Here is a 24,950-nt window from a genome sequence, read left to right on the forward strand (position 1 = left end):
TAGAATCCCTTAGCAACTTCTGTTAGAACTTTCTGCCCTGATTTTGGGCTCCCAAGGAATAGATTTATTCCCAAATTACGGTTCAGATATCTCTGTAGTCAGACAGTGAAGCATGTAGCACTTGAAATCTGTAATCCCAGTTCTCTAAGTAAACATTTTAGTCACTCAGTATGTTTATCCATAAAAATTACCTCCTTGTGCAGGGAAGTCAATGCTTTTCAATTCCCTGGTCTTTGTAAGTATGAAACTCACCTGCAATATTAGGCTCAGACTTTGAAAGCAGTTGCAGTAAAAAGAAAATGTGGATGGTATCTATTCAGGAAGTCAGCCTCAGTCATCAAGGTGCCAGATTTATGTGGTAGTTAACTGGGTGCATCTTCATCTTCAGGCAGCATGGGCACAGCCTATATGACAACGACTCCTGGGAAATTATTAATATTTTTATTGTTACCGCTGTCCTGGGGACATGTTGTTCTTCTTAGGCAAAGATGATGACAGTCAGCAGGACATGTGGCCTGGCTTATTTGTCTCCTAGGAGTGATAGACTTGTATTGATCTCTCCATACTTTTTCTCCCACTGCCAATGTGAAGTGCATTTCCAAGTTAACTGGGTGGAATTAGGGATCTCATCAGTGACAGAAGATCAAATACCACTCTTCTGATTGTTCATCTTAAAGATTTTGAGCAATGGGTCCCAAACCAAGAAGTAAGGAACTAAAAGCAGGTGCAAGGTCAGGATATGAGAGTACCTAGAGGAACTTATTCAAAGTATCCATGCTCAGGTTCCTCTAATTCCAAGGACTCCTTTGTACCCTCTCTTAAAAAAACAAAATGCTTACAATGCCACTCTGCTCTCTGTCTACTTTTATGCATGAACCTACCTGATTGCATGTATCATGTTTCATCGCAAGACAGGGGATACATAGATGGTATCTGGGTTTCCTGTTGCTGCCGTAACAAGTTACCACAAAGCCTTTGTGGCTTAGAACAACATAAATGTATTATCTTATCGTTCTGGAGGATAGAAAGTCAGCAGGACCGCATTCCTTCTGGAGGTTCCAGGGGGAAATTCATTTTCTTACCTTTTCCAGCTTCTAGAGGTCACTTCTGTTCACTGACTCCAGGCCCTTTCCTCCATCTTCAAAGTCAGCAATGCATCATCTTCTCTGCCCTCTGACCTTATGCTTCCCTCTTTTAAGGATTTTTGTGGTTGTGTTGGGCCTGTTTGGATAATCCAGGATAATCTGCCCGTCTCAAGATCCATCCTTAACAACATTTGCAAAGTTTCTCTTCCCATGTAAATTGCATATTCAGGAGTTCCAAGGGTTAGAATGTGGAAACCCCTGAAGGGTCGTTATTGGGTCTGCCATAGATGGTAGGTAGGTAGGTAGATAGATAACAGAGTTTTAAGTAAGGTTACCCCAAATCAGACTATCAAATAGGAAAGAGAAAATCAACCAAAAAGGGTCAAAGTCCTGGCCTCAAGTCCCCATTGTCATGAGTAATCAAACAGTTCATCTAAGAAGACCAGATCAATATGGCAATGATCAGATGTCCTATGAGAATGATTTAAGACTGCCTGGGTAAGAGAATGGACCAATAGATGGAAACTAAAGGAAGAATACAGCTAACACAGTTTAAGGAAGAATGTTCATGCAGTCATAATGATACAAAGATAAGATAGGTTGCTCTTGAGAGAAATAAATTCCCTGTTATTCTGTTAAAATATATATGAAACTAATAACCATTTTATGGGGATATTGCAAAAGGGAATTCAAAAGTAGAAAGGGGCTGAAGTAAACAAAATTTATGATCCTTTCCAACCCAGGCCTCTGGGAACCCATAATGTGTTCATGTAACAAAAACAGGAGAGGCGTAAGTCACATCCCACGTGGAACTGTCTCGTTTGTGTGAGAGAGTAGAATGGCTAGAAGCTCAATTCTGGGTTTGGTGGATCTGTTTTCAAATCCTCCTCTGCACTACCTCATTGGCAATTTATTTAACCTTACGGAGGTTCAGTTTCCTAATCTGTAAAGTGTTTGTGTTGTGCACATTGAGCTTGATAATGTAGATCAAAAGATCTTAGCAGTCTCTGGCACATAGGAAGCACTCAAGATGATAGCTATTAGAAGTGGATGTTAAAATGCACATTAACTAGCACAAGCAGCCTGATCTTCGGTCGTAAAGCCGTTTGAACACTCTGTCAGGTCTCGACCATCCTCACCAGTGGAGGAATTAGAAACAAGCAGTAACGACAACAAAACCAGCACAAATCTCTGTCCTGACAAGCTTCATGGGCAGCGTGCGGGGCCACTGACATAATGTTGGCTGCCGCTGCGCAGCTCGAAACGATGATCATCAGAGTCGCCTGGATCTGGTAATCAGGGTACAGCAGGCGTTCACACGCCAGGTACACCAGCACGCCTGTCAGCACCCAGACACACAGGATGGATAGCAGGGCCCCCAGGATCTCTAGGGATACAAACACACAGACACACATGCACAGAGAATCTGTGAACCACCTCAATCTCCCCAAGACTCATGAAACATTAATGCTCCACCTCCCCACCAAAGAAAAGAGGCCGCACAGCACTTCACTTAGTCATTTACAAAGCAGAAGTGTGGATGAATTTTAGTACTAAGATGAGACCCTTTCTTGTTGCATTCATAAAATACTAGTTCATTATGCTTCATATTACTAAGTAATTTTCAGCAAATTTTTAAAGCATATTAATTGCTGCCTGCCCTTGCTGTTTTCCTGAGGGATTTTAATTTAAACAGGTGCTAAAATGATTGAAAGTTATTAAGAGATGAAAAATAATGAGACACAAAGGGTAAAATGTGTTTAGAAACTCTTAATTCTGCCATAAAACATTTACAACTTGCCAGCACTGTAAAAGAGTAAAAAGGGAAGGTTTCAGAGGCTTAATGAAAATGAGTTTCATTTGCCAACCCAACTTACTATAAATACAGAGGCAAACTCCAAGGTATGTCAACACTCTAATTGCATTTTATGGGCAAGAGTAAGGAAGAAAAGTATCAGAATAGAGACATTTACATGAATATTTAAAGATAAGACAGTGTTCAAGCTTCCTACTGAGCAAAGCATGCTTGCTTACTTAGAAGCTCCTTAAGCCTCACCTTGATCTTTCACTCAACCTTTTAGATCAGTTCTAAAACCCTACAAGGCTCTAGAAACACTCTGTGAGTCAGTGGTCAGACACATCCCATAATTTCGATCCTCCCTCCTTTTACGTAGAGCAACAGATCAAATTGCCAACATCTGCTGGATCATGGAAAAAGCAAGAGAGTTCCAGAAAAACATCTATTTCTGCTTTATTGACTATATCAAAGCCTTTGACTGTGGATCACAATAAACTGTGGACAATTCTGAAAGAGATGGGAATACCAGACCACCTGACCTGCCTCTTGAGAAACCTGTATGCAGGTCAGGAAGCAACAGTTAGACCTGGACATGGAACAACAGACTGGTTCCAAAGAGAAAAAGGAGTACGTCAAGACTGTATACTGTCACCCTGCTTATTTAACTTCTATGCAGAGTACATCATGAGAAACGCTGGACTGGAAGAAACACAAGCTGAAATCAAGATTGCTGGGAGAAATATAAATAACCTCAGATGCAGACGACACCACCCTTATGGCAGAAAGTGAAGAGGAACTAAAAAGCCCCTGGATGAAAATGAAAGAGGAGAGGGAAAAAGTTGGCTTAAAGCTCAACATTCAGAAAACGAAGATCATGGCATCTGGTCCCATCACTTCATGACAAATAGATGGGGAAACAGTAGAAATAGTGACAGACTTTATTTTGGGGGGCTCCAAAATCACTGCAGATGGTGATTGCAGCTATGAAATTGAAAGACGCTTACTCCTTGGAAGGAAAGTTATGACCAACCTAGATAGCATATTCAAAAGCAGAGACATTACTTTGCCAACAAAGGTCCGTCTAGTCAAGGCTATGGTTTTTCCTGTGGTCATGTATGGATGTGAGAGTTGGACTGTGAAGAAAGCTGAGCACTGAAGAATTGATGCTTTTGAACTGTGGTGTTGGAGAAGACTCTTGAGAGTCCCTTGGACTGCAGGGAGATCCAACCAGTCCATTCTAAAGGAGATCAGTCCTGGGTGTTCTTTGGAAGGACTGATGCTAAAGCTGAAACTCCAGTACTTTGGCCACCTCATGCAAAGAGTTGACTCATTGGAAAAGATTCTGATACTGGGAGGGATTGGGGGCAGGAGGAGAAGGGGATGACACAGGATGAGATGGCTGGATGGCATCACCGACTTGATGGACATGAGTTTGAGTGAACTCCGGGAGTTGGTGATGGACAGGGAGGCCTGGCATGCTGCAGTTCTTGGGGGTCGCAAAGAGTCAGACACAACTGAGCAACTGAACTGAACTGAACTATTTACTTTATGTATAACAGCTTGTACCTCTCAATCTCCTATCCCTATCATGCGTCACTCCCTTCCCTCTGCCCTACTTTGTTTCATTTCTTAGATTTCACATATAAGTGGTATCATACAGTATTTTTCATTCTCTGTCTGTTTTATTTCACTTAGTAGAATGTCCTCCCTGTCCATCCATGTTGATGCAAATGGCAAATTTCCACTCTTGTTATGACTGAGTAGTATTCCACTGTGTGTGTGTGTGTGCCCATCTTATCTTTATCACCTCATCTGTTGATAGACACTTTAGGTTACTTCCATATCATGAAAATTAAAATATTGTTGCTATGAACATTGGGTGCATATATTAATATTATCTTTACCTAAACTCACTTTTTATACTTAGCTTCTTCCTCAACAAAGTTATCCATGAAATTATATGTTTGATGTACTAGTTGATTTTCATCTATATGTCTGTGGGGGTGCTGCCTAATATAGTAGCCATTGATCCAATGTGGCTGTTTAAATTTAAAGTAAAATTAAATGTCCAGTTTTTCACTAGCACTAGCCACATTTAAATTGCTCCATGGCCCCAGTGTACTATCTATTGTACAACATTTCTCTTGAAACAGAGAGTTCTGTTGAGCAGCCCTGGCCTCTGGATTGTCAATTCTCACTGACCTCCGTGGCCAGGAGGAGAAAGTTCAAGTAGCAACCTAAATTCTGAGTCCTGCCTGTGTTTACAAAACAGCTTTGACCCATGCTATCAGAAAGGGTAAAATACATGTAAAAATTTATGAGGATCAATGATGGGTACTCAGTCAAAGGTAGGTGTTTTCCAAATGTAGCCCTATTAGGGACTGGAAAGCATCTTTAAATCACAATGTCACCAAGTCCTTTTATTGATGTTTATTTCCTCAATTCTCCCTCTCCCTCTCTTTCTCTGAATGTTAAAGGAAAGACAGTGCAAAACACCTCTGATGATAAATTGTTTGGCATGAAATCGTTGTTATTGTTCAGTCAAACCAAATCATGTCCAACTCTTTGCAACCCCACGGACTGCAGCATGCCAGGCTTCTCTGTCCCTCACCATCTCCCGGAGTTTACTCAACTTCATGTCCATTGCACATGAGATGGCACTCAACCATCTCATCTCATGAAATTAGAACTTTCTATCATTCTAAGCAGGAAAAACCACAGTTCATAATCATCAGGCTACAGCCTGCGGTCTGCGTCTAGCGGCACCTTTTAGTGAGGCTGTCTGTGTTAGCATGTTGGCCAAAGCTCTGCCCTCAGATCTGTTTCACGTTGATGTTCTCAACTGGTGTGAAAACATGGAGTTGTAACTCAGTATAAATGATTTTTACATTCAGCCAGAAGCCCCTCTTATTCCTCTGACATAAGAAATTATACAGAGGAGGAGAAGTAGAGAGGCAGAATGTGTTGGAGAGATGGGTGGACTGTAGAAATGAGCCACAGTAACAAGTTCTCAGACTGTAAAGCCTCATCATACCTGGTCCCCTTCCGAGACAAGAGCAAGCCATCACCCCATCAAAGACCCAGGTCTAAGAAGAGACAAAAAGTAAACTCTCCTCCCCTCTTCCTCCTCTTCCTTCTCCTTTTCTTGTGGTTGTTGATGGTTGTTTGAACAAGATATCCAGCTGAGCCATCCACTGAATGGCTAAACGCCATGTGAACTGGAAAGTCCATATTCTTTTCCCAACCCCTCTATGGGAAGTTCTTCAGTCTTTCCAACTCTCTGGGCTCTCTGTGCTTGATTTTGCAAAATGTCAGAAGCTTCAGCCCGCCCTCTCTCCCAGATGCCAAGTCATTCCATGAATAACATCATGGCTGTTACCACACACTGAGATTCTCGCGCTGAGGTGGCTGCTAAAATGATGCATGTGCTCCTGTTGTCCCATTGGAGTAGAGGTAGCCGCCATGAATCTGGCTATTAGTGGAATTAGCACTGAGAGTACACATTCCCATATACACGTCTATTTCCCTCTGTGCACCAGAGATGTGCCTCTAAGGGATTTCCAAACGAAGCTTCGCTTCACCCCTTCCATTTTCATCCTTGATTGGACTCTGCAGCATTACTCCGCCTCGATGCTCGGTTGATGAACTATACCTGCTCGGCGCCATCCAAAAGTTAGCCGCTTGGAGGGGGGCTTTGATGACAGCCACAAGGAGAAGAGACTGAGCAGGAAACTGGTCAGGTCAACTAAGAGATGGGCAGCATCCATGATGACAGCAAGACTCCCAGCAATGTGCCCACCTACGGGGATACAGAATAGGAAGTGGGGTTAGGGCCCCACGGGGCCACCAGATCCTATGTGTACTAACCACAGTTTGGTGAAAACGCCTCAGACTCACAGAACTGAAGACGAGAAAGGGTCTTAACTTGGATATAATCTACATTGTTTTGACAAGTAAGGAAACTGAGATTGAGAGGGTGGGTAGAATTTGAACATGTAGAAATGAATTGCACAAGAGGGGCCATTCCTGGGAGAGCTAAGGTACAGAGATTAGAAAGTGGGGCCCATTTGAAGAACATTCCAGTTAGATGAGGGCATAAGGATTCAAAAGGGAAGTATAATAGGGTGACAATGGAGAGGTGCAGGCTGGATTGAAAGGGTCTCCAGACTGAGGACCTGGACTTTGTCTGTAAACCGGATGACACAGTCTGGCCCACTGGTGTGCTATTGTTCAATGTGTAATTTTACCTTAGTCTTCGCTACTTCTGCTCCATTAGTTTATCTTAACCACCTGGGCTTGAAATGAATATTGGGGAGGTGGAAGAAGAAAGGACAGGCACCTCGCAATGAGATCATTTTTAAAAATGTTTATCCTATATTGGAACATAGTTGATTTACAATGTTGTGTTAATTTCAGGTGGACAGCAAAATGACTTTGTTGTTCATACACATACACCTATTCTTTTTCAGATTCTTTTCCCATATAGATTATTATGGAATATTGAGCAGAGTTCCCTGTGCCACACAGTAGGTCCTTATTGATTATCTAGCCTATATATAGTAGTGTGTTTATGTTAATCCGAGATTCCTAATTTATCTCCCCCCTACCTTCCCCTGGCTTCCCTGGTGGCTCAGACAGTAAAGCGTCTGCCTGCAACACAAGAGACCCAGGTTCAATCCCTGGGTCAGGCAGATCCCCTGCAGAAGGAAATGGCAACCCACTCTAGTATTCTTGCCTGGAAAATCCCGTGGACAGAGGAGTTTGGCAGGCTACAGCCCATGGCGTCTCAAGGAGTCAGACCCGACTGAGCGACTAACACACACACCTTCCCCTTGGTAGCCTTAAGTTTATTTTCTGTGTCTGCAAGACTGTTTCTGTTTTGTAAATAGGTTCATTTGTATCATGTTTTTAGATTCCATGCGTAAATAATATCATATGATATTTCACTTTCTCAGACTTACTTCACTTGGCATGATCATCTTGAATGCAGCAGCAATCCAGTAACGCACAGGAAGGGAACCCAGACCATAGGAGACCTGCCTTGTTGTCTATTTGGTTTGTTCCCTGCACTTCCATTTAATTCTCCATTGAGAAAAGACCTCCAACCTCTAAAACAGAAGTCAAAGAGCAGCTTCGTGTTTTCTCAAGCAGGGCTTGTTGCTTGAGTGCAATAACCTTTACTGCTCTTGTTCCATCTTCCCAGCAAAGCGCTTCTGCTGACGGATTAGTCCTCCCAGAAGCTGGTTTTCCCTTGTGTATTGCAAAGTGATGGAGTCTGTCGGTCATCAGCCCCTCCATCATCAGACTCACCTTGTCTCAACTAATGATTTTTAAAAATTACACATAAGGTTCATAATTGCAGTAATCCCCACAGATTGCTGGCTCTAGCTGTAGTTAATAACTGGTTTGTCAAAGTTTAATGGTCTGAAACAAAATCGTCTTCAAGCTTGTTACTGAGCTGTCAGGGCAAAAATCAGAATGATTCATTAGCCAAAAAGCAACATTTTGCTAACAAATCAGTTGTCCTTCCAATTATCCTCTAATGTTGCTCTGTCTGCCAAACTTGGGCCTGATAATAAAGCTGTGTTAATAATGCATTATTGCTTCCCAGAGGAATGACTACATGCAGATAAGCACCATGCCACAGTCTTAGCAATGAATGATGGTGATGATTCTGTATGCTGGGCTAAAATCGTAGCTTCAGTCAAGGAAATGACATCTTATAGGAGTTCTTGTACAGATTCAACCGAGTCAGGAGGCACCTGGGAAAGAAAAAGAACTTACTTTGGAAGAAGTATGTTTGTATGGAGACCCAGGAACTGAGAACCATTTTACAACCATCTGAGGTTCTTATAAGAACAATCCAGAAAACTGTGGGCCTTCATGCTGAATCTTATGGAGTAAATTGTTTTTAAGAGGTCATCTTGGCTGACCTGGCATTTGCTTCTGAAAGCGTAGGGATGTTATTGACAATTAATTGAATCATCCAGCCTGGATGTATGGAGCCCTTATGGTGCACAGTGCAGGGGTAGGATGTACAAAGATACATAAAGTGAAACGAAGCACAGGCCCGCTCTGCAGTGATCTCATCATTTGATGCTCACTGTCCAGAAGACAGGTGACATGAGCAAAGGGATCAGAAAGCCACTGTCACTGGGAACCCTGAAGAACTTTCCACAGAAGGGATGAGTAAGAATTAACTAGAAAGGAAGTGTTTTTCAGGAAGAGATAAGAGCAGGAACAAAAACAGAGAGAAATGAGGCACCTTCATTGAAAAGTAAAAGGGGTGAACCTTTGCCGACAAAGGTCCGTATGGTCAAAGCTATGGTTTTTCCAGTAGTCATGTACAGATGTGAAAATTGGACCATGATTAAGGCTAAGTGCTGAAGAATTGATGCTTTCCAATTGTCCAGGAGAAGACTCTTGAGAGGTCCCTTGAGAGACTGCAAGGAGATCAAACCAGTCAATCTTAAAGGAAATCAACCCTGAATATTCATTGGAACGATGGTGCTGAAACTGAAGCTCCAGTACTTTGGCCACCTGATGCAAAGAGTTGACTCATTGGAAAAGACCCTGATGGTGGGAAAGATTGAAGGCAAAGGGAGAAGCGGGTGGCAGAGGATAAGATGGTTGGATAGCATTACTGACTCAATGGACATGAATTTGAGCACACTCCAGGAGAGAGTGGAGGACAGGGGAGCCAGGCATGCTGCAGTCTATGTGGTCGCAAAGAGTCAGACACGACCTAGCAACTGAACAACAACAGCAAGTGTGGAGTGTTGGAGGAATAGTGGACAACGAGACAGGAAGGGTGGCTTGGGCCCTTTGTAAGGTGTCACACGTCACACTAAAGGACTTGAATGTTATCCCGTGGGAGAGAGGGATCTTTTTATGATTTTGAGGCAAGGTTATGGCATGCTCAGGTCTGTATTTAAGCAGGAGAACTTTGCCAGTGATAGGGAGGATGACTTGGAGCCGGGAGAAGCTGGAGATTAAGACACAGCAGGAATAGCCAAAGGGAATTGCAATATAGGCATGAAGCGGGGCAGCAACAGTCATATTCCTGGAGTACTTGACACAATGGAGGGAGCGAGACAGTGAGAGCAATGCAGGAGAGGTGCTCAGGACTGAGTCCTGGAAACAGACTCTTCTAGGGCCTGGCGGGTGGAGACAACCTTAGACAAGCAGGGGAGAGGTTGGGTCTGGGTCTCATATTCACCTCAGATCTGAGAGTTCATGTCAAGCACTCGTGATGATTTTCATGAAGAGCAGAGACATACTGACAGGACTGAGTGTTCATCTGACAATTGTTTGTTCATCTAAAAATTGTTTGTTACTGACTTCCCTGGTGGCTCAGAGGTTAAAGTGCCTGCCTTCAATGTGGGAGACCCGGGTTTGATCCCTGGATCGGGAAGATCCCCTGGAGAAGGAAATGGTAACCCACTCCAGTATTCTTGCCTGGAGAAGCCTGGTAGGCTACAGTCCATGGGGTCGCAAAGAGTTGGACACAACTGAGGAACTTCACTGTATGAGTAGCATTATTATGCTGTGTTTAATGTCATGTCAGAAATTCATGATGTCATTATTTTTAAAGTATTTCAAACACATCACAGTTTGCTTTGGCACATTTTCTTAAATTTTTAGTATCAGGAACCTCAAAAAATATAAGTAACCTAAGCCACTGAGACACTCTGGCTCTAGTACAAAACAAGTACCCTTATTAATCAAGCTTGTGGTTGTCACACCACCCAGTAAATTTTCTCTTACTAAGAGAGAATTTTTTCTCCCTCTGAGATACTTACCATCTTCCCCAGCCTGATGCCAGCTCTGTATTCCTGTCCAGCAAGCTAGTGCTTCCTCCATCCTTGCTTAACTCTTAACAGTCCTACCTCAGGATGTCTTTTCCTGGCCACTCTCATTTTCTTCCAGAAATGGCCATACTTGAGCTTACTTTGGCCACCTCATGCGTTTGGCCACCCCATGCAAAGAGTTGACTCATTGGAAAAGACTCTGATGCTGGGAGGGATTGGGGGCAGGAGAAGAAGGGGACGACAGAGGATGAGATGGCTGGATGGCATCACGACTCAATGGACGTGAGTTTGAGTGAACTCTGGGAGTTGGTGATGGACAGGGAGGCCTGGCATGCTGCGATTCATGGGGTCGCAGAGTCGGACACGACTGAGCGACTGAACTGAACTGAACTGAACTGAGCTTACTTCTGTGGGTTCTCTATGTCTGTATGTCTGTCTTCTTAAATACAGATGCATATTTACACATGCAGTATAACTCTGCTTAATGGCCTTTCTACAATTAGGACCTTTCAGCAATCAGAAAGTATTCCAATTCAGTAGGTTCAGAGGCCCATTCACAGTGGACACACTGATGCTTGTGGCCTCCTTTAATTCCTTCTTCCTCTCTGCTCTGTACCCTGTGGCCAGTTCTTTCTCTAAACACAGCTCTATGACCTTGTTCTCTCCTGTTTTAAATGTCAGTTACTCCCCAAGGCCTACAGAATAAATCCAGATTCCTCAGCCAGGCTATTCAGCCTTCTGGAACCCTCAACCACCATTCTAGTTTCATGCTCCACTAACCATGTTGTACCCCGTACTACTGCCTCCGGTTCTCTCAGTTGTTAAGTCATAAACACCCAACGCAAACTACTTTAAACAGTAAAGTGATCATTTATTGGCTCAAATAACAGAATAAATCTGGGTGGGATTGGATCAGGTACAGCCTAATCGTAAGGTTCAAAAAATCTTGTTGGGGCTCTGCTCTGGCTCCGATTATTGCTTTTTATTTTTCTGCTGAAGGCAAACTTTCTCCCCTTCAGCAAGAAAAAAAAAAAAAAGTGGGTCTCTGAGTTTATATCATTTCAGCATAGTATTTTAAAGGAGAACGAAAGAGCTTTTCCCCAAATCTCCTTGTATAAAGACCCAGAGACCCCGATTTATCCAGCTTGGCATCTCACATCCCACTGTGCCTGTGAACTTGAAGTGCTGGGGCCAGAAGGACCAGAGCTGCCACCAGGACAATAAGTATGAGAAAACCTTATTGGACAGGTAATGCCAGTCCACTGCAAACAGGGGCACCCAACTATAGCTACACATCAGAATCACTTGACTTGCTTGTCCTGATGCTGACCTACCCACTCAAAATCTTTCCAGGTGAAGCTGATATTTATGATCTCCTGGGCCACATGCAAGCCCCTGAATGTGAAAGGCCCTTCTCATCTCCCTCTTTACCACCTTTTGATTCCTACTCATCCTTCAAGGCCTTTTTCAGACCCACATCCTGCAGGAGGACCTTCCAGATTCCCAAAAGTCATCTGATAACACTACTTGCTTTCTCTGACTTGGTCAAAAATGGTTTTAGAAAGGCGGTGAGCTGTGAGTTGGGGTCTTGAATGATGGTCAGGGTTTTGACGAGTAGAGAGAATGAGGGGGCTTTTCCATATAAATCAAAAGGCATAAGCAAAGGTTACAGAGATCTTAAAGTGCAATGATTATTTTGCATAGAATGAATAAATAGAAGAAACAGAAGAAATGTCATATAGGGAAGTAGTAAAAGTAGAAGAGTGATAGTTTGGCAGCCAGATGGTGGAATAACTTGAAAGCCAAAGTAGAATTTTTCACTTTGTCCAGGATGCCAGAGTTTTCCAATGTGTTGATCTCTTTTCACTTGGGGCAGCCAAGTAGAGCTTAACACAGAGAAAGCCCCTGAGTCAGCCTCTTTCTGCTGCAAGGATACCTGTCAGTTTATCTCTGTGCTCAGGAAAATTTCCTGTGCTTGCTGTGATGGGGAAAATGTTGTGAAGGACTGAATGGCAAAGGTGAGCCACTGGAGAATTTTGAAGACAGAATTAACATGAAGAGAGCAATGTTTTAGGAAAATTAGCTCAATATCAATACACTTCAAATTCCAAATGATTTTCTGTCAGTAGCCATTGAATTCCTTTACTGACAACATCACTTTCTTCTGACTCTAAAGCCAGATTTGAACTCATAGGCGAATTATTAGAAATGAGAAGGAAAGGAGGAGATTGATTTGCTTTCTCAAAGTGGATAGCTTCTCATTTGCCCTCTAAAAATATGTCATTTTAAACACAAAGTGACAGGGCATGGAGAGGTACAAAGAGGAAACTGAGTTTGGTGAATAAGAGACCATCTCATTCCAGAATATTAATTAGACATCACCCGGGGAGATTATGTGTCTGTTCTCAACATCCACATGATTTCAGGGCAAAACAACAGAAGAAATTAGTGGAGAAAACAAGCCAGTTTATGCATCCTGCGAGGTGTGTTCACATGGGGGTGGTGTGTGTGTGTGTGTTCAGTCGCCAAGTCATGTCCAACTCTTTGCAACCCCATGGACTGTGGTACGCCAGGCTTCCCTGGTTGCTCAGATGGTATGGGGTAGGGTGGGACCAGTACTTTATCTGTAAGGCTATGAATTTCCAGAATATCACTTTTTCATATCATGTTTCAAATGGATTCTGTTTTTTAGATTTTCCATTTTGTTGATCTCTTATACAAGCAACTGGAAATTATGTACAATCTCGTGAATTTCCTTAATAAAAAAAGAATGCCTCTCTAGTATAGATATCAGTGGATTTCCAGAGGGAGCTTTCCAGATTGGAGCTGCTGAAAGTAACTTCTTGGCAGCTCTATCAAGTTATTAAGTCATTCATTCAAAAGACTTACCCTGGCTCTTGAGATTATATGGCATTAATTTTTTTAATTTGACTAGAAGGTTATTTACCAACTCTGGATTCATCTTGAATTTGATTAAGGGCCTAGGCTCTCTTCTCTGATGCTGGGAAAGATTGAGGGCAGAAGGAGAAGAGGACGTCAGAGGATGAGATGGCTGGATGGCATCACCAATGCAATGGACATAAACTTGGGCAAACTTCGGGGGATGGCATGCTGCAGTCCATGGAGTCGCAAAGAGTTAGACACAACTGGGTGACTGAACAACAACAACAAGCTCTCCTCAAGTTTTCTAGTTTTCAAAAGCTATGAACGTCTATGTGTATAGCTCAGAAGACTCAATAGCTTGAAGAAACAAATTAATTCTGATTGCTTGCTATTGTAGTACAAAAAAATAGCTTAGCAAAATCTCCTTCAGTCTTAGATTATTATTAATTTAGCACCCATTTGGGGTAATAAAGAGAAAATGAAGCCAAAATATCAGTGAGAGAATGTAACAAGTAATAGTGGTAAGAGGGGTATTGAAAAATGAAACTGTCAGTTGCTCAGTCATGTCTAACTCCTGTGACTACCTGGACTGGAGCCTGCAGGCTCTTCTGTCCCTGGAATTCTCCAGGCAAGAATTCTGAAGTGGGTATTAGCCATTTGCTTCTCCAGGGGATCTTGCCAACCCAGGGATCAAATCCAGGGATCAACCCCAGGTCTCCCACACTGCAGGCAGATTCTTTACCATCTAACCCACCAGAGAAGCCCCAAGAGTACTAGTAGCTTATGGCAAAAACTATATAGGTGGTTTATAATGTTATTTTAAATTATTTTGGTAAAAAAATTATAAATAATATAGCATACCCAAACCTTTAGATTGTTAACTATACATAGCTTTGTTATTAATAAAAAAGGATACAAATATATTAAATAAGAATATAACTTAAGATATTAAAAGATGCAATAAGACTAAAGCTCTGACAAAAGAAACATAGAGGAACTAACAATATTTTTAAAGCCAAGGATTGTGAATTAGAAACCAGAAGGAAAATTAAAATAATATATTCAATAAAAATATTTACCAATAAAATAAATAGACACTTACTATATGCAGGTCAGGAAGCAACAGTTAGAACTGGACATGGAACAACAGACTGGTTCCAAATAGGAAAAGGAGTACGTCAAGGCTGTATATTGTCACCCTGCTTATTTAACTTTTATGCAGAGTACATCATGAGAAACACTGGGCTGGAAGAAGCACAAGCTGGAATCAAGATTGCCGGGAGAAATATCAATAATCAGATATGCAGATGACACCACCCTTACGGCAGAAAGTGAAGAAAACTAAAAAGCGTCTTGATGAAAGTGAAAGAGGAGAGGGAAAAAGTTGGCTTAAAGCTCAACATTCAGAAAACGAAGATCATGGCATCTGGTCCCATCACTTCATGGGAAATAGACGGGGAAACAGTGGAAACAGTGTCAGACTTTATTTTGGGGGTTCCAAAATCACTGCAGATGGTGATTGAAGCCATAAAATTAAAAGACGCTTACTCCTTGGAAGGAAAGTTATGTCCAACCTAGATAGCATATTCAAAAGCAGAGACATTACTTTGCGAAAAAAAGGTCCGTCTAGTCAAGGCTATGGTTTTTCCTGTGGTCATGTATGGATATGAGAGTTGGACTGTGAAGAAAGCTGAGTACTGAAGAATTGATGCTTTTGAACTGTGGTGTTGGAGAAGACTCTTGAGAGTCCCTTGGAATGCAAGGAGATCCAACCAGTCCATCCTAAAGGAGATCAGCCCTGGGTGTTCTTTGGAAGGAATGATGCTAAAGCTGAAACTCCAGTACTTTGGCCACCTCATGCCAAGAGTTGACTCGCTGGAAAAGACTCTGATGCTGGGAGGGATTGGGGGCAGGAGGAGAAGGGGATGACACAGGATGAGATGGCTGGATGGCATCACTGACTCGATGGACATGAGTTTGAGTGAACTGTAGGGGTTTGTGATAGACAGGGAGGCCTGGCATGCTGTGATTCATGAGTTGGCAAAGAGTCAGACACGACTGAGCAACTGAAATGAACTGAAGTTAAAATTAAGGAAAGGAAGTAAAAATATAGACAGTATTAAAATGAGAAAGGAACTGGATTAAAGAGAATACCAATATGAGACTATCATGTTCCATTGTATGATAATAAATATTACAATTTCTGAGATGAATCAATTTAGAGATTTATAAATAACCAAAATTTACTCAAGAAGTAGAAATTTTTAATATGTCCGTGAATGAGAAAGAAGCTAAAATATATCAAAAGATTATATCCAAGAATGTCTCTGAAGTTAGAAAATTTATCAGGGAGTTCTTAAAAAAGAAAGAACAATTTCAATGCCATATAAACTTTTAGCTTTTTTATATAAAAAGGAAATTATTGAAAATAAATTTTTCATTTCAATATGCATAATTCAGATTCAAAAACCTAGAAAAGTAGTTCCAAACAGAAAGCTATAGTTAAATTTCAATGATGAAAAAAGGTATAAAAATCCTAACAAAAATATCAGTGACTCAGACTGAGCAATGCATTGAAAGGATGACCCACCAAGTCAAGCTCAGAGGCACCATATGGGAGCCTAAGAACATAAGCTCTGGAATTCAAACTGCCTGCCACTGATAGGTGTTACAAAAGTCAATATTTTACTCTTTGTGCTTCAGATGTATGGTCTATAAACTGCAATTTATAATAGGACCTATCTCTCAGGAATGTCATCAAGGTTAAGTAAGGTAATTCATGGAAAGCACTCATCGCAGCTCCCAGCACATAGTAAGCATAAATAAATATTAGCTGTTTTCAGCATAATGTCAGAAATGCATGGTGATCTCTTAATACAATGCACATTGACAATAGGCCAAACATTTTAAAACAGAAAGAACTTAAAAGGTTTTTGATAAAAGGCAATACTCATCCTTGATTATTTGTTAACCATTTAAAAACTAGGAGGACAAGAAAACTTTGTTAACATAATAAAAATACTTAACCCCTCAGGAAATATTTCACTTAACAGTTAAATAGTTGAACATATGAGTAAATTTAACATATTATTTAACATGATAAAAATGTGAAACATACAGAAGAGAAATAACTATTGAAAGCAAGGAGAAATGAACATTTTTGCACGAAAAAGGGTTATCTCTTGGGATGGGGAGGAGGGATGACAGGAACAAGGAAAATTAACTGAGATACATTTAGAATGGCAATAGTTCAAATACATTATTGAATTCAAAGTGAATATACAAAATGAAAACTGTCCAAAATACAATACGTAACGATCTACGAAGCAGCATGTGAGAAAAGGGAGACCCCACTCGCCTCTGGAAAGAATAAACCAAACACACAAAACTACTATAAACCTAGCAAGAAATAGATTGTCCATGTCTTTAAACAAGCAAACTAAAGCCACAGAACCTTGAAGAGAGATGGAGAGTATTGGGGTAAATGGGGGAACATACCATATTCCCAGAAGGAAAAACTGAGTATGTTAAGATTTGTGTTCCCAAATTAATTCATATACAATGACATCATGATTAAATTTTGAAGGAAGCTGAACAAAATTATTTTCATGTTCAATTAGAATAATAAACAGGAATGAAGAGCTTTATATATTTTTTTCTATTAAAGGATAATGAGGGAAGAACAACAGACATTACAACATGTAAATCTACATTAATATGTTAACTGCCAACAGATCAGCAACACAGGTCAATAAAACACCTCAGAACCTAACTCTATTAAGTTCAAGAGGGAGGTGATATATGTCTACTTATGGCTGCTTCACGTTGCTGTACAGCAGAAACCAACACATTGTGCAGCAATTATCCTCCAATTAACAATAAATTTTAAAAAAAGAAAATAATAACATGGAGAAAAATCAATGGAGGAAATAATGAACTATTCCATAAATGATGCTGAAATCTTTGTTAGCTCGTTAGAAAGGGAATTTTCAATCCTGAGAGCATATATAATTTCATATTGATTTAAAATTAAATGTGAATAATTGAACAACACAGTGATATTTATTTTCTCAGTAGATAGGAAAGGCTTGCTGCTGCTGCTGCTAAGTCGCTTCAGTCGTGTCCGACTCTGTGCGACCCCATAGACAGCAGCCCACCAGGCTCCACCGTCCCTGGGATTCTCCAGGCAAGAACACTGGAGTGGGGTGCCATTTCCTTCTCCAAGGCATTAAAGTGAAAAGTGAAAGTGAAGTTGCTCAGTCGTGTCCGACTCCTAGCAACCCCATGGACTGCACCCTACCAGGCTCCTCTGTCTAAACACTAAAATAGTGGAAGACTACTATAATAAAATAAATCAGTTCAAAATGAAATGTTTGATAGAATTACCTATATAAAATTTGAAACTTCTCTAAGTCAAACCAAAAATTATACCAAAATTTTTAAAAAGTAAATGACAAATTAGAATAGTGCTTATAATGAATGTAATAGAAGTTTAATATCCTAATATATAAAGAGCTCCCAGAGATCAATATAGAGAATTACAAATTATCTGACAAAATACAGATCACTAATACATTAGCTTAGGGAAATAGAGATCACTAATAAACATGCAAATAATATTAACAGTAACAATTAAAGGAAAGAAAGTTGAAAGTTAAGTTAGTTGAAAGTTAAGTCGCTCAGTCGTGTCCAACTCTTTGCAACCCCGTGGACTGTAGCCCACCAGACTCCTCCATCCATGGGATTCTCCAGGCAAGAATACTGGAGTGGGTTGCCATTTCCTTCTCCAGGGGATCTTCCTGACCTAGGGATCGAACCCAGGTCTCCCACATAAGAGGCAGACGCTTTAACCTCTGAGGCACCAGGGAAGCCAGGTTATAATTCAAGGAATGCATATTAAAATAAAGCATATTCATCTATACATTAGCAAAGATTTTTGAAAGATTGAAATAAATTCTAGTAATGATTTGGAGAGAGTCATTCTGCAAAGGTGGCAGACTCAGGAATTGTTTCAAGCTTTCTAGATAGCAGTTTGACAATGTGCACAAAGAAGTAATAAAAATATTCATATTCTTCAACCAACAATTTCCACTTTCAGGAATCTCTTTGAAGGGATAAACCAGAAAAGCAGGCAGAGTTTTATTCAAGATTTTTCACTGCATCATTGTCCATAAGCAGGAAAAAAAAACTCTCTAAATTTCTGACAATCGAGAGATGGTTATGAAAATCACAAGAGCATATTATAGAATATTGTTCAGGCATAGAAATGTTTTTTGAAGAGTATTTGATGACATGGCAAAAAAGCATTCAGCATGCTCTCAGTTATATTTTAAAAAGTTGTGAGCTATGAATAGAAAATATACTGTACAAAAATACCCCATAATGTTATTGGAGATTATCATTCAATTGTAGGATTTTGACGAATATTATTTTTCTTCCTTCTATTTTCCAACTTAACTACAATGAGCGTATTGTTACTTTAAGTGTACAGAAAATATGCAGTCTCTTTTTAAAAGAAGCACTTTAGACAACCCTCCTGTAATGACGCAGGGGTTTCGTTTGTTTGCTTGTTTAATCTGGGACGTTTTGAGGAATACTCACCTACGACCTCTGCAATCATGAAAACTAAGCATATTCCTGAAGCAGCGCAGAGCTTCCACTTGGCACAGATTTGCTCCTGCGCACTGTCCTCTGTGGCCTTGCAGTTATGGTGGCAGTGATGGATGACTCCTGACTCCAGCTCCTCTGGCTTTTCTCCAGGACACTGATCTTTATTCAAGGGTTTCTGCTGGAGTTCCACGCTGTGGAGGAGTTTGACAGAAGCAAGAAGTGAACATGGTTGCAAACAGACTTCTCACTGACAGCCCTACCCATTCTCAGAACAGCTATGAGGACATTTGCTGACTAGCTCGGAACTTAGAATTCACAGCTCCTTCCAGATGAAACATCCAGTGTAAGGAACAAGCTAGAGATTCTCTTCTGAATTCCGTTTCAAGAAAATTTTGTTTTTATATAAGCAAACTCATATTTAGCCTATACTGCCCCTGATTAGGGCTTCCCAGGTGACTCAGTGGGTAAAAGAATCTGTTTGCAATGTAGGAAACGCAGGCAGACCAAGTTCGATCCCCGACTCAGGAAGATCCCCTGGAGGAGGGCATGGCAACCCACTCCAGTATTCTTGCCTGGAGAATCCTATGGACAGTGGAGCCTGGTGGGCTACAGTCCCTAGGGTCACAAAGAGGCAGGCACGACTGAAGCGACTAAGCACGCACACACACGCACAGCTCTAATTAAGAGATAGCAAAGGAGGGACTTGCCTGGTGGTCCAGTGGCTGAGCATCTGCCTAACAATGCAGGGCACACAGATTTAATCCCTGGTCCAGAAAAATTCCACATGCAGTGGGGCATCTAAACTTGCGAGCCACAACTACTGAGCCCAAGCACCCTAAAGCCCATGCTCTGCAACAAGAGAACCCACTGCAACAATAGAAGCCACACAATGAAGAAAAATTTAAAAAGCCTACACACCTGCAACAAAGGGTAGCCCCCGGTCGCTGCAACTAGAGAAAGCTTGCACGCAGCAAGGAAGACCCAGTGCAGCCAAAGATAAATTCATTTTTTAAAAGAGATCAGAAAAAAGGAGAAAGGAAGCAAATACATTTTGATTCATTTCCTTCCCAGCTACTTCACTGAAAAGATTTTGGGCACTGCTATAAATTTAGAAAGGGGCAGTGATGAGATTATTATTATTATTAATGAGGAATGTGTGTATGAGCCAGCCTGGTGATGGAAATACTCACTGTGGCATGCCATCGCTGTCTTTCTTCCCAACAGTCACATTGTTAATAGGTTATAGCACTTTTCCCTGCTGAGTCCATACGGACCCTTAACACAGCTTTGTAGAAATCTCTACCCATCTATCAAAGTTGTAATGAGAGTTTGTTGTTGTTCTTTAGCAGCTAAGTCATGTCAGACTCCTTTTCAACCCCATGTACTGTAGCCCACCAGGCTCCTCTCTCCATGGGATTTCCCAGGCAAGAATACTGGAGTGGTTTTCCATTTCCTTCTCCAGGGGATCTTCCCATCCCTAACCCTAACCCTAACCCAGGTATCAAACTCACATCTCCTGCATTTGACAAGCAGATTCTTTACCACTGAGCCACTAGGGAAGCCCAATGAGACTTAAACCTACTTGTACTTCCCAAAAGAGGCAGTGCATTTTTGTTCTGTTCAAGTATAAAGAATTCATAGAAATATGGAGCCATTTATAGAAATATAGAATTTCACAGATGCAAGGATTGTAGATGACATTAATCCAGTGCCACAGAGAGGAGCCTGTCGGTTACAGTCTATGCGGGTCACAAAAGATCAGACACAACTGAACAGCTAAACAACAAACAACACAGTTTCTTATGGAAGTAATTGAGATTCAGAGACTTTAACAATTTCCTGAGGTCAGATAGCTGGGAAATGGCAGAGCTGGGACTCCAAGCTCAGTCTTGTTTTCACCCTGCCCATGCTTGAAACCAAAGTTTACCTCCACAGTGATCTCAAACTACTCAGGCTTATGGTTTTACTAAACTTATTAGAAGACATTAATAAGAATCTTAGAAGAACTTGCATTCATGGCTTTTAAAGGCACAAAGATAGAAATAAATTATTTTCCTCCACTTGAAGAGTTACTTCATTGGTCTTATCACCATCCAGAAAAAGATCTGATGGTTTTGGCTTAAATGATATTTATAATTCTCAGTTCAGTTCAGTTCGGTTCAATCATTCAGTCATGTCCCACTCTTGCGACCCTATGAACTGCAGCACACCAGGCCTCCCTGTCTATCACAAACCCCCAGAGTTCACTCAAGCTCATGTCCATAGAGTCAGTGATGCCATCCAGCCATCTCATCCTTGGTTGTCCCCTTCTCCTCCTGCCCCCAATCTCTCCCAGCATCAGAGTCTTTTCCAATGAGTCAACTCTTCGCATGAAGTGGCCGAAGTATTGGAGTTTCAGCTTTAGCATCATTCCTTCCAAAGAACATCCAGGACTGATCTCCATTAGAATGGACTGGTTGGATCTCCTTGCAGTCCAAGGGACTCTCAAGAGTCTTCTCCAACACCACAGTTCAAAAGCATCAATTCTTCAGCACTCAGCTTTCTTCACGGTCCAACTCTCACATCCATACATGACCAATGGAAAAACCGTAGCCTTCAGTAGACAGACATTTGTTGGCAAAGTAATGTCTCTGCTTTTGAATATGCTATCTAGGTTGGTCATAGCTTTTCTTCCAAGAAGTAAGCGTCTTTTAATTTCTTGGCTGCAATCACCATCTGCAGTGATTTTGGAGCCCAAAAAATAAAGTCTGACACTGTTTCCACTGTTTCCCCGGCTATTTCCCATGAAGTGATGGGACCAGATGCCATGATTTTCGTTTTCTGAATGTTGAGCTTTAAGCCAACTTTTTCACTCTCCTCTTTCACTTTCATCAAGAGGCTTTTTAGTTCCTCTTCACTTTCTGCCATAAGGGTGGTGTCATCTGCATATCTGAGGTTATTGCTATTTCTCCCGGCAATCTTGATTCCAGCTTGTGCTTCTTCTAGCCCAGCGTTTCTCATGATGGACTCTGCATAGAAGTTAAATAAGCAGGGTGACAATATACAGTCTTGACGTACTCCTTTTCCTATTTGGAACCAGTCTGTTGTTCCATGTCTAGTTCTAACTGTTGCTTCCTGACCTGCATATAGATTTCTCAAGAGGCAGGTCAGGTGGTCTGGTATTCCCATCTCTTTCAGAATTTTCCACAGTTTCTTGTGATCCACACAGTTAAAGGCTTTGGCATAGTCAATAAAGCAAAAATAGATGTTTTTCTGGAACTCTCTTGCTTTTTTGATGATCCAGCGGATGTTGGCAATTTGATCTTTGGTTCCTCTGCCTTTTCTAAAACCAGCTTGAACATCTGGAAGTTCACGGTTCACGTATTGCTGAAGCCTGGCTTGGAGAATTTTGAGCATTACTTTACTAGCGTGTGAGATGAGTGCAATTGTGTGGTAGTTTGAGCATTCTACATATTCATTCTAGAAAAACTGGAATTACAAAAAGGTACAAAACAGAGGGGAAAATCACTAATAAACATACTTCCAAGAGACAAATATTACTGATAGTTTTTGTTTAGCTTTGCAATACATAAATGCACTTTTTTTACCTAGTTGTTGCTGTTGTTTTCTCACTAAGTCGTGTCCAACACTTTGTGACCCCATGGACTGTAGCACACCAGGCTCCTCTGTCCTCCACCATCTCCTGGAGTTTGCTCAAATTCATGTCCATTGAGTCGGTGGTACTATCTAACCATCTCATCCTCTGCCACACCCTTCTTCTTTTGCCTTCAGTCTTTCCCAGCATCAGGGTCTTTTCCAGTGAGTCAGCTCTTCAGATCAGGTGACCAAAGTATTGGAGCTTCAGCTTCAGTACCAGTCTTTCCAGTGAATATTCAGGGTTGATTTCCTTTAAGATTGACTGGTTTGATCTTGCAGCCTCTCAAGGGACCTCTGAAGAGTCTTCTCCAGCACCACAATTTGAAAGCATCAATTCTTCAGCACTCAGCCTCTTTATGGTCCAACTCTCACATCCGTACATGACTATTGGGAAAACCATAGCACTGACTAAGCCCGCTAGGGCTTCCCTGGTGGCTCAGATGGTAACGAATCTGCCTACAATGCAGGAGACCCAGGTTCGATCCCTAGTTCGGAAAGATCCTCTGGAGAAGGAAATGGCAGCCCACTCCAGTATTCTTGCCTGGATGACTCAATGGAAAGAGGAGCCTGGCAGGCTATAGTCCATGGGGTTGCGAAGATTCAGACATAACTGGGAGACTCACACTTTCACTTTCTTTGACTATACAGACCTTTGTTGGCAAAATGATGTCTCTGCTTTTTAATATGATGTCTAGATTCCTCACAGCTCTTCTTCCAAAGAGCAAGTGCCTTCTAATTTCATGGCTGTAGTCACCATCCACAGTGATTTTAGAGCCCAAGAAAATAAATCTGTCACTGTTTCCACTTATTCCCCTTCTATTTTCCATGCAGTGATGGGACTGGATGCCATAATCTTAGTTTTTTGACTGTTGAGTTTCAAGCCAGCGTTTTCACTCTCTTCTTTCACCTTTATTAAGAGGCTCTTTAGTTCCTCTTCACTTTCTGCCATTAGAGTGATAATATCTGCATATCTTGAGGTTGTTGATATTTCTCCTAGAAGTGTTGATTTCAACTTGTGATTCATCCAGCCTGGCATTTCGTATGATGTACTCTGCATACAAGTTAAATAAGCAGGATGACAGTATACAGCCTTGACGTACTCCTTTCCCAATTTTGAACCAGTCAGTTGTTTCATGTCTAGTTCTGACTATAGCAATAGTTAGAAGCATCTTCTAACTATTTAACTTCCTGTTAAATAGTTAATAGTCTAACTTCCTGTTTCTCAGGAGACAAATAAAGTAGTCTGGTATTCCCATCTCTTTAAGAATTTTTCAGAATTTGTTGTGATTCACTTTTTTCTTAGAGTCCATATTAATTAGAACATTTTTCATTGCAAGTACAGAAAACAAAGCTCATGCTAGGTAGGTCAGTACCTGGGAATTATTGGTTTTGCAGCTGAAAACATCTAGAGGCAGCAGGCCTGATTTATCAAAGCTCCAGAGCCATTGCTCTGCAGTTCTCTACTACTCTTTTACCGCAGGCTTTATTTTTATCATAAAGTGGAATAGTTGCCCAAGGTAATCAGGACTGTGTACTTGTATTTTATTATACAGGGAGAAAGAGTGTTCATTCTCCCAACTGCTAAACAGGAGTCCTGAGTTGCATGCTGATTTGGCCAGCCTTTAAAGCCAGAGGAATATGGATGGGCTAATTGGCTTAGACCTTGTTACAGCCAGAAGACTGGCTAAACACAACCACACTGACTCCTAGAGCTGAGAGTGGGGTAAACTCTACCCAGATCACATGACTGCAACTCAGTGGAGGTGGGCTGGGAATTCCACCAAAGATACAGTTTTGGGACCTGATTTTTAGCTGTATATATTATTAACATTTTCTCAATTTATTAAATATTCTACATCATTAGTTCAATAAAAAGAACATTATATTTAGTATAGATATGTCACAATATTTCCTAAAATTGAATAACTGACTCTTCCAATTATTTGCTTGTATAAGCTATGCTGTGATTCATATCCTTATATTTAATCTTTACTCAATATATTGTTATTTCCTCAAAATGTAATCCTGAAAGGGGAATTACTTGGTTAAAGGACATCTACATTTTTAAGGAATCTCATGTATGTTGACAAATGACTTCAGAATGTTTTTGCTGGTGATGTTAATAAC

At 41.1% G+C, this 24,950-nt stretch overlaps 1 protein-coding gene across 1 annotated transcript in view; it reads right to left on the bottom strand.

Annotated features, from left to right (window-relative positions):
• The window catches only part of SLC30A8 (solute carrier family 30 member 8), a 41,023-nt gene that overhangs the window by 11,505 nt on the left and 4,568 nt on the right, over positions 1-24,950 (bottom strand). Inside the window, exons 2-4 of the mRNA XM_052651945.1 lie at positions 19,179-19,378; positions 6,536-6,682; positions 2,319-2,472 (exon numbers count right to left, since the gene is read on the bottom strand). Of these exons, the coding sequence (XP_052507905.1) occupies positions 2,319-2,472; positions 6,536-6,682; positions 19,179-19,378 (501 nt within the window). The remainder of the gene's footprint in view (positions 1-2,318; positions 2,473-6,535; positions 6,683-19,178; positions 19,379-24,950) is intronic.

Source organism: Budorcas taxicolor, chromosome 14 (assembly GCF_023091745.1).
Source record: "Budorcas taxicolor isolate Tak-1 chromosome 14, Takin1.1, whole genome shotgun sequence".
NCBI lineage: Eukaryota > Metazoa > Chordata > Mammalia > Artiodactyla > Bovidae > Budorcas > Budorcas taxicolor.